The 14,574-nt window shown below is 41.2% G+C and overlaps 1 protein-coding gene across 1 annotated transcript in view; it reads right to left on the reverse strand.

Moving 5' to 3' along the window:
• The window catches only part of ME3 (malic enzyme 3), a 130,131-nt gene that overhangs the window by 57,984 nt on the left and 57,573 nt on the right, over positions 1 to 14,574 (reverse strand). The window contains exons 4-5 of the mRNA XM_081327585.1: positions 11,553 to 11,702; positions 3,950 to 4,025 (exon numbers count right to left, since the gene is read on the reverse strand). Of these exons, the coding sequence (XP_081183711.1) occupies positions 3,950 to 4,025; positions 11,553 to 11,702 (226 nt within the window). The remainder of the gene's footprint in view (positions 1 to 3,949; positions 4,026 to 11,552; positions 11,703 to 14,574) is intronic.

Genomic DNA, 14,574 nt, shown 5'->3' on the forward strand with positions numbered 1-14,574 from the left:
AAAAGCAATCATAAACAATCATATACTAACAATTATAAACTCTAGAATCCATCACTCTCTAGCTTATATAGAGTAAGCCAATCCTTAATAATACTAAATATATATAATAAACTAAAATAAAATAAAAAAAAAATAAAAAAAAAACCTAACATCATTCCCATCTATGTTCTTCCACAGTTCACTATTTCCTAAACATATTATCATTTACACATCACAAACACCTATCCCTATTAACCTCTCTAGCCAGAATAGGCTATAATAGATAGACAAGTTAACCCACATTAACCCACAAAACTTTCTTCCTCTTCCTCTGTAATAAATTGTCCATTAATTCCAAATTAAAGATTCTATTACCATACATATCATCCCAAAACTCTTAAAAACGCAACTACCACTTGACTATCAGTATGTTGTGGAAGTTCCTAGATTTCTACTAGTTCTATTTTCTTATCTTTTTTGAGCGTTTTAAGGCAGCACGCGTCACCCTCTGTTCTCTAGGATCATCCAAAAGAGTTGCAATTTGATCTCCTCCTGTGCCATTCTCGTCTATCTGTCCATCTTCATCCTCTTGGTGTTCTCCTTCTCCAGATCCCTCTGCAGCTTCCAAAAGTGTTGATGGGGTTGTTTTTAAGACATTGTCGTAGAAATCATGCGCTTGCTTCACAGTAGCCAAACAGTACCTTTTGCCTTCATACATGAAGCTCAACCCAACTGGAATCTCCCATCTGAACCTTATATCTCTTTGCTTGAGCTCTTGCACAAGAAATATAAAGTCCTTCCTTCTCTTTAAAATCTTTGGAGGAATTTCTTTTAAAACCAAAACTTCTTGACCAGCAATCACCACTTTAGTATCATAGGCAGCTTGTATAACTTCATCTCTAATTTCCCTTTTTACAAAATAAACCACCACATCTCTAGGCAACTTTCTCTGTTTAGCAATCCACGAGTTCACACGAAACACTTTGTCCATGCCTTGTTTTATTTCAGATGCTGGATGGTTCAATACCACTTCAAAAGCCTCAGAAACCAGCTGCTTTAAATCTTCCTTAATATTCTCTTTTAGGCCTCTAATTCTAACAGCAAACTGCATTTGGTAAAATTGAGCCAGACTCAGTTCGCTATCCATTTTATCTTTTAAATCTTCAATTTCCAATACTTTTGCTTCTAATATAGCATTCTTTTGAGTCAATTCTTCCACCTTATCATCCAGCTCCTCCACACATTTAGCTACTTTATGCACTGAGGACAAAATGTCTACCTTCATCTCTCTGAGTTTCTGTGCCATCCTTTCTTCCATTCTCTGCTCCAATTTCTCCAATTTCTCCTCCATCTGTGCAAATTTAACACCCATTGACTCCAAAATTAACTGGGTATGTTTTTCAAGATCCTTCGAAGTCAATACATCTGGAGAATGCAACGCCTGCAGTAATGATTGTTGTTGCACCGGAGAATTTCCAGCACTCCGAAAAGTTCTAGGGGGAGGTTTAGACGCCATCTTTTACTTACAATTATGACGCACTTTCACTTTAAGTTTTAAGCAAAGTCCATCAAGCTCGAGAGTAAAATAAAATAATCCTCTTCATCTCTTCATCTTTCCCTCTTGTACTGCTCTGCCTGCTCTTTTCCTTTCATAGTCTCTCCTTCAAGCAGGGATGGTCGCAGACGCCTGGCTCTGCTCCATCCGGAGCAGAGACGCCAGCCAGCTGGGAGCGGCCCAAGCTGCGGGGGAGTTCGATCCTTCAGCCGCCCAAGCTCCAAGCTCAGGCGGCCCCGGAGAACTCAACCCCTACCTGGGCGCTCACCCCCTCCTCTTCTCCCGAGGAGGGGGCTTCAAATTCGCCCGAACAGCTGATCGGCGCTGTTTCGGGCGAAAAATCACACAGCTGAGCGGCGGGCAGCCCGGGAAGGCTGTCTCCGGCGCCGCGGAGCCGCCGGAAGACCGTTTCTCAAATTTCTTCTGATTTATATAGAAAGTCTTTTCCATTTTCAGTGTTGTCACTCCCTTTTCTAGATTTTCTATTAACTGTATTTGTTGGTCAATTGAGTCCTCTGTCTTAATATTTGATTGTTCCACTTCTTCTGTTATCTTCTGTGTTGTCAGTTCTTTGGTTGTAGTCAAAGTTTGGGTTTGTGTATCTAAGTTGGCATCTTGTTCTTTTATGTTAGGCCTTATTTTATCACAAGCAGAAATGTACTGCTTTCAACATGGAAAGGATCTTTTCCTGGTCTTCATCCATATACTCTTAATAATGTGTAAAGTTGAGGACTTTAAAATCAGATGTTAAAAATAATTTTATAAGTAGGTATGGGACCTCTCTTTCACATGTTTATAGATAGTTTTTATAGTTTTTATAGTAGAAGTCGTTTGTCAAACAAGATTTTATAGTCCAAGGTATTTCATCATCTCATATAGTAACCAATGTTCCTCAAATAATCCTTTTTCCAATTTTATTTCTGTTTTGTAACAAAGTCTCCAATAAAAATAAGAAAACTTTTGGTCCCCAAGTTTCAGGAACATATAAATCCAGTTAGATTAAAGTTGTTCTTTTAGTGGTTTAATTCCCCTGGGTAGTCAGTCGCAACTATTCTTAGAGGGTGGGATAGAAATTCCCCTCCCTCTCTCCTCACAGGGGGAAAGATACTTTGGGCAGCTTTTACAGGAAAAGAAAACACTTAGGATAAAGAGAAGATCGGATCCCGCCCAGTTTCATCCACGTTGCTTTAGAAGTGCTTGGTGGTGAGTTTGACTTTGGCTGTCTGCAGCTTAGTGACGAGCCATATTGCTATGGCCGGTCTTTCCTCCACTGTTTTGGAGAGCTTCCCCGGATCAAGCAGAAGGGCTGCCGCCCTCCCATGATCAAGCGGGGGTCCCCTCCTTGCTCGTTGCCCCTACAGGGCGACTTTCGATCCTTTCCAGGGTCCCCCAGCGAAACGAAACCAAACGCAGAAGACGGAGCTTGCCTTCTAGCAACCGCAGTGGCCGCGATGGCAAACTGGAAGTCCAGCTGCCAATCTTTCTGATGGGCATGTGGATGAATTCCAACTTCTTCAGAGCACAATGGAGGGATGTTACTATGGAAATGCGGAATTTCTAATGCAAAAAAAAGGGCTGCGGAAACAACTTTGCCTCAAAACTATAATTCTACATTACAAAGTGTAGACAAGAGAGATTCATATTATTATTATTATTTTAAAAAATAGCCATGATTATACATGCACAGAAATCTTCATTATATCTTAATTTATTTCTATCCTGCCTTAATTACTTTTTATCAATAACTCAAGGCGGCAAACAAAAATTCTTCCGTCTCCTATTTTCCTCACTACAACCTTGTGAGGTGGGCTGGGGCTGAGAGAGAGTAACGGATTCAAAATATCTTATATTGTCTATATGACTTGAAACTAGCTGTAGGTCGGGACTCTCACACAACAAAGTGGTGTCACATTCCCTTGTCTTCTCAAATGGATGGATAAATTATATTCAGAACAAATATGGGACTAAAAAGTTCCATTTAGCTTATGAGTAGATTTTAGTGGGATATTGTTATTGGTACTTTGTTTGTAGTTATGTTAAAGGGGAGTTAAAGCACATTATGAATTTGGTTAATTGTATTGTAGGGATTTGGGGATATATTGTAAAATATTGTAAAATTTTGTTTTTGTAAAACTCTTTAATAAAAAACAAACAAAGTGGTGTCACATTCCCTTGTCTTCTCAAACTAATTTGTCCTCTCATACTGACAAGCGAAAAAGAGACATAATCCAAGGCCTGAGCCTTGAACCTAAGATTAAGGGCAATCCTTAATTAGTCCTAATAATCTTTCTGCAGCTACAGCAGTCCCACTTCAAAAAGGTAGCTCATTTGTAATAAGTTTCTGATTCCATGAAAAATAGAGGGTTTTCACCCCCACCCCCACCCCCATTAAAAACAAATCAATCAGCCCATTACCTTTATGTTGTCTTCAGGCCAGGAATTCAGCATTGTGGCAATGTGTCCTTTGTCGTGAATGGTAATGAATAGCCCGCTGGGGAAAAATGGAAAGGATAAATTACAAAAAAAAAAAAAAAGAAAAGAAAAGAAAGAAAAGAAAAACTAATCTGAGCATGACAGAAAAGTAGGATTTGCAGAGAAGGCTGGGCACGAAGTGGAATGGCATAAAAAATGAGCAAAAGAGAGGACCGTTAGCAGATTTCCTAAAGCTCATTTAAATTTGTTTAAATGAGCATCCCAGGCAAAGAGGAAGCACAGGATTTTGACGCACTTGTGAATCTGTCCTTAGAGTGCAAAGGAAACCGTGCAGAACTAATCCATGCAAAAGAGGAGCGAGGTTCTTAAGCGAATCTGGCTTCCCCCTTGACTTTGCTTGTTCAGAAGGTTGCAAAAGCTGATCACATGACTCTTGAGAGACTGGAAACCATCATAAATACCAGTCAGTTGCCAGCTGTCTGAATTTTGATCGCGTGACCATGGGGTTGCTGCAACAGTCATAAGTGGGGAAAAACGGTCATCGGTCACTTTTTTCAGCGCCACTGTAACTTCGAATGGTCACTAAATGAACTGTTGTAAGTCAAGGACTACAGCCTTTAGTCTGTTTGTGTCCTAATGGGGAGGAGTAAAGTCTTTCTATCACCTATATCTGAGCTACCAAAATCCATGCCGCTTGACGGCAAGCCATTCCACTGGTTAATTCTCCTCACTGTTAGGAAGTTTCTCCTTAATTCCAGGTTGCTTCTCTCCTTGGTTAGTTTTCATCCGTTGTTTCTTGTCTCGCCTTCTGGTGCTTTGGAAAATAGGTTGCCCCCCCTCTTCTTTGTGACAGCCCTTCAAATATTGGAATCCTGCTATCATGTAACCCCAGTATCTGAGGAGCTCCCACAAGGCAGGTTGTTCATCAAAGCACCAGGGAAGGATGAGAAACAATGGTTGGAAACTGATCAAGGAGAGAAGCAACCTGGAATTAAGGAGAAACTTCCTGACAGTGAGGACAATCAACCAGTGGAACGGCTAGCCACCAGAAATCATGGGCGCTCCATCACTGGAGATTTTTAAGAAGAGACTAGACATTCACCCGTCTGAGACGGTATAGGCTCTCCTGCTTGAGCAGGGGGCTGGACTAGTTGACCTCCAAGATCCCTTCCAGCTCTATTCTATTCTAGTCCTGCTTTTCTCTAGGCTAGACTTCCCCCTGGTGCTTTTTAGATGTGTTGGGATGACTGGTTGGAAAGTTTTGATATTTCAATCACAAAGCAGCAGATATTAGCCATGATAATATCAGGTGCATCATGGTTCATGTGGGTTTATTTTACCCATCCCTGGTTTCAGTCATAGCACATCTGGGGAATGTCAGGTCATTTTCTGAGTCAGGATTTGATTGAACGAATGTATTAAATAAAATTCAATGCAACGAGTATACCATCTTATTTCCAGAAATAACTCCAGCATATGATGCATGTCTCTTGAGATCCATTTTTAAGGAACCTCCCAGCCATCTGCTAGGTTTGCAGATCCTATTTCTGTTATTGCTGTGGCAACTGTGTTAGGCTTTGAAATTTAGAAATCAAACATTTAAAATTAGTTCTTTGGGGAAAATGTTAAACTAACAAACACATCATTTTACAAAAGAGCCTGGGCAATCCAACTTCATTTGAGCCTGCAAGGGATTTATCTCAGCAGGGAAAATAATTAACCAATCAATGGTTGAAATTACCACGAGTGACTGATCTCTGATTTTTATAGATTTGTTTATTGCAAAGACTTGGCTGTTACAGAGGTTCTAAACAACAGAATTAACCAAGTTGTTTCTTTCCTTTCTTGAAGTGCTTTTCAGTTTATGCTTAGTAGGTAACTCATGTTTTCTGAGCTCCAAAGCTAAACATGGTTGGACCGTTTGATATTTGGAGGGCAACTACTAGGAAATACTAGGGTTAGGCTAGGCTGGGAAGCTAAAATATATTATGATTATGATTATAAAGTTGGAAGGGACCTTGGAGGTCATCTAGTCTAAACCCCTGCTCAGGCAGGAAACCCTATACCATTTCAGACAAATGGCTGTCCAGTCTCTTCTTAAAAACTTCCAGTGTTGGAGCATTCACCGCTTCTGGAGGCAGGTTGTTCCACTGATGAATTGTTCTAACTGTCAGGAAATTTCTCCTTAGTTCTAGGCTGCTTCTGTCTTTGGTTAGTTTCCATCTGTTGCTTCTTGTCCTGCCTTCAGGTGCTTTGGAGGGTAGATTGACTCCCTCTTCTTTATGACAGCCCCTCAAATATTGGAGCTGCTATCATGTCACCCCTAGTCCTTCTCTTCATTAAACTAGAGATACCCAATTCCAGCAACCGTTCTTTGTATTATAAAATAAGGTAATGGCATCTTCCTTGATAACTACTGTCAAGAAAGGCACCTAGATGTGACAATGTGCTTTCAAATTGTGGATGTTGAAGAAGACTCTTGGGAGTCCCTTGGACTACAAGGAGATCCAATCAGTCAATCCTAAAGGCAGAAATCAACCCTGTACTTTGGATGGACAAATGTTGAAGCTCAAATACTTTGGCCACCCAATGAGAAGAGAGAACTTCTTGGAAAAGACTCTGATGCTGGGAACACTGAAGGCGAAAGGAGAAGGGGACGGTAGAGGATGAGATGGTTAGGTTGTGTCATTGACGCAATGAACATGAATGTGGGCAAACTCTGGGAGGACAGGAGGGCCTGGTGTGCTATGGTCCATAGGCTTGTGAGTGGTCAACATGACTTAGCTGCTGAACAATAAGAAATGTGTGACAATGAAGTCACCAAAGTTGATGTTAACACAAAAGAGACTTCATTTGTTCAGAATAGAATGGAATGGAATGGGATGGGATGGGATGGGATGGGATGGGATGGGATGGGATGGGATGGGATGGGATGGGGTGGGGTGGAATAGAATGAACAGAACAGAACATGGAATGGAGTGGAATAGAATAGAATAGAGCAGAGTAGAGTAGAGTGAATAGAATAGAATAGAATAGAATAGAATAGAATAGAATAGAATAGAATAGAATAGAATAGAATAGAATAGAATAGAATAGAATAGAATAGAATAGAATAGAATAGAATAGAATAGAATAGGTCTTTATTGATCAAGTGTGATTGGACACACAAGGTTTTTGTCTCTGGTCCATAAGCTCTCACTGTACATACAAAATGTGTGAGAATTAACAAAGAAGATAGTTTAGATTTCCTCCAACAAAAATTCAAATCCTTTTATGTTTTGACTTTTTTCCTCAAAACTAGTTTCATTAAAGCATTGTCCCTGAACTGAATCTAAATAACTTGGGATTGACTTCTCAGGCCGTATGGACAATGAGAAGTCTGAAGGTCACAGATCCGGCATATCTAGGGAGAAACTCTGGAAGACCAGGCTATAGTGCTAATTATCCTAACGGCGAGAACCATTAACCAGTGGAACGGCTTGCCTTCAGAAGTTGTGAGTGCCCCATCGCTGGAGGCTTTAAGAAGAGACTGGACAGCTGCTTGTCTGAAACAGTATAGACACTCCTGTAGGGGGTTGGACTAAGACCTTCAAGGTCCCTTCCAACTCTGTTATCCTATGGTTGATGTGCAGTGTGAAAGTCAATGTGTCATGATACCAAAGTGCCTTTCATCCAGTAATCAGGGATTCCATTTCTGAGTTTCAGAAAACCATGTTAACCTGCTTCACTTTCTACAGCGGAATGATTGAGAGCATCCTGTCATAGTCTGGTTTGGAAGCATCACCACTTTGGACAGGAAGGCGGTGCAGAGAGTGGTGAGGATGTGTCAGAATCCATTTATATCACATTCATAAATGTATGTTTAAAACATTATTCCCCCCCCCCCCCCCGGATTCTGCCATCTCCCGAGGAAGGAGGAGTGGATGTGGATTCAGCCTGCCTTAGGTTATTTCAAAGACCAAGGGAAACCTTTTGAACTGGGGGAAAAAAGGGGAGGGTTAGGGAAGAAGGCGTCTGGCCTGTGTCTCCATTTGAATCTGTAAAGGAAGAAGGCAATAACCGTAAAGATCCAAAGTTCCCTTTTTCCCACGAAAGGGATGACACGAAGTAAATGATGGGGGGCTGACCAAATGGGGTTGAGGGAAGGGGGGTTGAACCGGGAACTCTTTATAAAGTTTCAATCTGTAAAACAATAACAGGTCCTGTCTTGTATTTCCACAACCAAACATGTCCTAGTAAAAATTCCTTTTGGACTAGAACTGACTCCAAGAGTTTTTGTTTTCCTAAGAGGTAGATTGGGGTGGGTCCTGACAGGATGGCCGAAAAGATCATTGGCAGTTCCCTCCCTCCCATACAGGACATGGCACAGAAGCATTGCTTGAGCAGGGTCCATAAGATTATCTGGGACTCTACACATCCTCTTCACGACCTGTTTTCCTTGTTACCTTCTGGGAGGAGGGGGCTTCGTGGTATCCGAAGCAGAACATCCAGATTCAGCCATAGTTTTGTTCCATACAGCATTAAACTTGTGAACTCTAAAGCTTCCTCCTTCCGTTATATGTTCAAGATGGACAGTGTTTAATATTTGTTATGTATATGTAGGGGTGTGTTTCTATACATATGTTGTACATAGTATGTTTAGGTGTGTGTGTGATGTATGCATTCACTTTGACAGCGGGCAATTAAATTTCATTTTTGATGTGTGCCGTTGTGCCCACTGTAAAAAAAATGACAATAAAGGTTATCTCTTCTTCCTCTAAGGCAGACATGTCAAACTCATGACGTCATGTGATGTTGCACGACGTATCAGAGCTTTTTTCCCATTGCCGGCAATGGGGTGGGTGCGGTTTTGTCATGATGCGTCCAGCCCACGGCCCGGCAGTTTGACACCCCTGCTCTAAGGACAACCAGATTTCTCACTCATGCACTAGGGATTGAAACAACGTCTTGAGGAAACAGCAGAAAAAAAAGACATGTTTTGCTAGCTGTTTCCAAGTTCTGGAGTCCTTGGTGCTCTCTGAGCTTGGTCGTTTTCTTGGAGATGCTTCATTACCAAACTAGGTAATACCATCAGTGCTAGCAGACTAGACTCCTAGCACTGATGAGGTTACCAAGTCTGGTAATAAAACGTCTGCAAGAAAACAACCAAGCTTAGAAAGTACCAAGGACTCTGCAGTTCAGCCTTGAGCTACAAAGAGTCTCTTGTTTCCAAGTTGTTACTGTACAGGAGTTTTTTTCCCCTGAAGATAAAACAAACTGCCTTAGGACCGTGTGTGCTATTCTCTTATTCCTTGGCCAGGAATGTAAAAAGCCTTTTTTTTTCAAGGAAGCAGAGAAGCTCAAGGGACAACACCTGATTTATGAACTGTGATGAACAAGGGTTAAAAGGCGATGGCCTGCCTACTCAGTCTGACTTTTTCCAAAGAGGAAAAAGAACTGCTTTTTGCAAAGAAGAATGTTATTCCCCATGTGATATTCATCACTTTTAATAATAGTAAAAAAAATAATAATAATAAACCTTCCAAGGGGTGGAGATTGAGAGAGAAAGAGATAATTGAAAAAATATGCACTGGAATACAGCTTCAAAGGGGATTGGAACTTGTCTGTAACTATTTACAGAGCGTTTACAAAAGGTTTGGTCTCCTTTGTGAATTAGAAAGTCAAATGCAATTTGAAGCCTTCTCATTTAAGGTCTGGGATGGAAGCAGGGCCAACTTCCCATTGGATGGCCGAAAGAAAAACTTTTTATAAAAGGACAGGTGGAACACACAACCTCATTTCCCTAGCACAGGGGGAAAAGCAGCTGGATATTATCGGCACCAGGAAGATTTTGATGCCAACTTATCCCTGGCTGCATCCGAACAAGGGAAGACCACCTATAATGTATTTGAAATAGCAAACTGGGACCATGAATAGATCATGCAACCAAACCCTGAATCAGACATAATTTATCTAGGATGCACCGATAAATTTATAGCTCAGGGTTGAAATGAAGAGGTCCTTGGTGCTCTCTGAGTTGGCTTGTTTCCTTGCAGACGTTTCATTGCCCAAACTAGTACACTAGGACCAAACTAGGAGCCCTATAAAGGAGAATGACTTAACCAGTTAGTCAAGTTGATAACCAAGACTAAATTAAAAAGATTTTTGTAACGACTAGCTTTTGGTGGTACTTTGAATATCCCACTTCTGATGCTCTCTATATGCTATTGTTGAGTTACCTGAACTTTGGTAGCTCAGGGCTGAAATGCGGGGTCCTTGTTGCTCTCTGAGCTTGTTTTTTTGTTTCTTTCTTGCAGACATTTCATGACCCAACCAGGTAACATTATTTTTTTATTTTTATTTATTTTTTTATTACATTTATATCCCGCCCTTCTCCGAAGACTCAGGGCGGCTTACAAGCTTAGCAGTAGCCTTCATTCTATGTATATGCCTGCTTGTTAGGGCTTTCACACACACCCCCAAGCGGCATTATTACAAAGTCAGCTTATTGCCCCCAACAATCTGGGTCCTCATTTTACCTACCTCGGAAGGATGGAAGGCTGAGTCAACCTTGAGCCTGGTGGGATGCGAACCTGCACTAATTGCAGGCAGCTGGTGTTACTTAAGGAGGCATTAGCCCACTGCTCCACCAAGGCTAGGCTAGGCTAGGCAAGGCTGAGGTTACTGAAATGCCTGCAAGAAAACAACCAAGCTCAGAGAGCACCAAGGACTCCTCATTTCAACCCTGAGCTATAAATATTCTCCTTTATTCTCCTAACTATTCTCCTATCTATGATGCCCTACCAATTTTCTACCAATCCTTCAGGACTGAAATCAGGGGTGCAAAAACAGAATGACCCCTAAGGAGCAGGGAGAGTTTGAAGCAAAAAATAGATGGGATGAAGGAGGGCTGGCTAGATTTTTTGTTTTTTCACCTTCTTTTATTTGTTTGGGGGATGTCAGTGCAGAAGTTTCCATACTTTAAAAATATATGGGAATAGAAAAAGGAAGTGCTTCTTAGCAGGAAGGAAGGAGTAGGCAGGTAGGCAGGCAGGCAGGCAGGCAGGCAGGAAGGAAGGAAGGAAGGAAGGAAGGGGTATGCAGGCAGGCTGGCAGGAAGGAAAGAGAAGGAAGGAAGGAAGGAAGGAAGGAAGGAAGGAAGGAAGGAAGGAAGGAAGGAAGGAAGGAAGGAAGGAACGATGGAAGGAAGGAAGGAACGAAGGAAGGATTACTACAGATATTACTAGTGGTTACCATGCAAGACTATTAGAAATTTAAAAGTTATAGATTTGATGGAGGAAATTTAATGAGAATTAGGGTTACATTTTGTGATTAACCTCAGGCAGAGCGAACTGTGCTGTACTGTTCCCTAACAAATCCGCTTTTGTTCATCTTGGAAGACTTTTCACATTTGTCATTACAGGAATACCAATGTGCACCAAGTTATTGGACCATTGCATCAAGATATGGTGAGTTTTCCTTCTTATGGAGACCACCCAGGGGAAAGAGAGGTAGCAATTAGAAAGGGAACATTTAATGCCAGCGGGAAGCTTTGAGTGAGAAGCAACCCAGCGGAAGGAGAATAGAAATAATTCTACCCACTCACCGAGGCCGTCTGAAGGCTAGGCCGTACAACTGGCAAGCTAATCCAACAGTCGGAGTATACACAATGGGCATGAATCTTTCTATGTCAGACGTGAGCACACGGTAAAACAGTTTCTCATTTCTGTCCTGTAGAGTCATGAGGATGATGTATCTGAAAAAAAGACAGAAGGAAAGGAAGAGATTAATAATAATAATAATACTGTGGCAAAGGCAAGCAAGGGTAGTACCAATAGGAATAGGTGCCTTGGGTGCAATCCCAAAACAACTGGAGCACCACTTGAACACCATCATCGGCATTGACAAATTTGCCATTAGTCAATTGCAAAAGGCGGCCTTACTAGGAACTGCTTCCATCCTGTGACGTGATCTGTAACACCATCAGACATCCACATCTGCCTATCCCAGGTCCTTGGTAAGGACTCGATAGGTAGACAAAAATGCCGAATCCAGTCTGAAAATCTGGCTGACTGTGCGATGATTAATAACAACAACAACAACAACAATAATATGTGACAGTGCCTGAAGACAGCAGAGTAGACGAGAAAGAACTGGAGAAGATAACAAAATACCAAGACCTACAAATAGAAACAGAAAGACTGTGGCAAAGGCAAGCAAGGGTAGTACCAATAGTAATAGGCGCCTTGGGTGCAATCCCAAAACAACTGGAGCACCACTTGAACACCATCAACGGCATTGACAAATTCGCCATTAGTCAATTGCAAAAGGCGGCCTTACTAGGAACTGCTTCCATCCTGCGACGATATCTGCAATATCATCAAACATCCACATCTGCCTATCCCAGGTCCTTGGTAAGGACTCGATAGGTAGACAAAAATGCCGAATCCAGTCTGAAAATCTGGCTGACTGTGCAATGATCAACAACAACAACAACAACAACAACAATGTTGGAAGGGACCATGGAGGTCATCTAGTCCAACCCCCTGCTCAGGCAGGAAACCCTATACCATTTCAGACAGATGGCTCTCCAGTAGTTGAGCATTGTACTTTGATCTGAAAAAGCTTCAACCAAGTCAACGAGAGTCTCTCATGGTTTTTATTAAGGATCTTATTGGGGATATGTGGCAGGGATCTATGGCAGTTTAACTATTCAGATCCAAAGCAATTGTAATCAAGGCATGGATAACTGCTGTTAAACCCAGTGAGATCAAGAAGGGCTGTCCCAAAGTCACTTGGAATTCGAGTTGAGAATATTATCAGTGATTATCATCCAGGTCCATTTCTCCCTACCTTTTTTTTTAACCCTTGAATCAGAGGCTTCTTTAATTCTTGCAATTTGAACTTTTTTTATTAGAAAATTTTATTAAATGTACATTTAAAAACAAAAATGGACATGACTCAACTTCCCTGGCTACAACACTGCTATTAAAAAGGTAAAGGTTCCCCCGCACATGCGTGCTAGTCGTTTCCGACTCTAGGGGCCGGTGCTCATCTCCGTTTCAAAGCCGAAGAGCCAGCGCTTGTCCGAGGACGTCTCCGGGGTCATGTGGCCGGCATGACTAGACACCAAAGGCGCACGGAACGCTGTTACCTTCCCACCGTAGTGGTCCCTATTTTTCTACTTGCATTTTTACGTGCTTTCGAACTGCTAGGTTGGCAGAAGCTGGGACGAGTAACAGGCGCTTACTCTGCTACGCGGCACTCGGGATTCGACCTGCCAAACTGCCGACCATCTGATCGACAGGCTCAGGGTCCTAACCCACTGAGCCACCGCGTCCCTTGGTAACACTGCTATTAGTATTACCTTATATTACAGAAAGAAAAAACAAAAACTTAAAATACATTCTATGACAGGACAGAATATAACAAACTGTACATATAACACCTGTAAATTTTTTGGTAAACCATCTTTCAGTCGTCAACGTTGTATTTACATATCTTTCAATTGTGTCCTGATAGAAGTGCTAATAAGAGGTCCTTACGTTATCAACTAATCAATCGATAAGTCATCTCAGCGATCCTCCTCATCTCTAACCAGTCGTACAAATTTTGCCAAATTTCATAATACTCTGTTTCAGTTTTATTTTTAATCTCTAGAGTTAACCTGTCCATTTCAGCGCAGGATAAAATTTTATTTATTATTTATTTATTATTTAATCTGAACTCTTGAAGCATTCCAAAGGGGGCTTTTCCAAAAGGCAACTGGACTTTCTAAAGGTTTTTTTTCCCCCCTTGAAAATGTTGCACTTCTCATCCAAGAAGCTTTCCGAAGAACCGGAGAAGCTTCGTGAATGAGAAGGGAAATGTTTTCAAGGAAAAAAAAAACCAAACCAAAGTCCAATTGCCTTTTGGAAGAGCCCCTTTGGGGCAACCATGACCTGGAGGATTGAGAATCTCCATAGACATCAGGAAGGGTGGGTATTTGGTGCACTGGGCCTGGCTTTGCCAATGTATTTGTCACCACAGCTACCTTCAGATCCACACAGATGGATGTCAGGCTCCCAAACCACAAGTCTGATCTTTCCGAGGAACTACAATCCTATTCGGTACAAGAGCAATTCTCTCTCTTCTAGATTTCAACTTGTTCGTTCTCATCTGGCCAGTTGCCGAGATTAGGCAGCGAATCAAGAATGCTTTAAGAGTTCAGATTATATTCAGAACAAATATGGTAATAAAAAGTTCCATTTAGCCTATGAGTAAATCTTAGATTGTTATTATTATTAATAAACTATTAATAATAATAACAATCTAAGATTTACTCATAGGCTAAATGGAACTTAGTACCATAGTTTTAAGTATATGGTATTATTAGTATTAGTATTGTTTATTAACTTGGATATTGTTTTGTTTAATAACTTGGATATTAATTTATTATTATGTATATGCTAAAGGGGAGTTAAAGCGCATTATGAACTTGGTTATTTATATAGTTGGTTAATGTTAGTTAGATTATGATTATTATATTTGTAACCCTGTACTCAGCTCTGGGAAGTGGGGGAGGGAGAGGGGGGCGGTTTAGGGTGGGTTGGTTTTGGGGATTTTATTGTAACTTTTATAAAACTTTT

Source organism: Vipera berus (genome assembly GCF_964194415.1).
Source record: "Vipera berus genome assembly, chromosome: 4".
NCBI lineage: Eukaryota > Metazoa > Chordata > Lepidosauria > Squamata > Viperidae > Vipera > Vipera berus.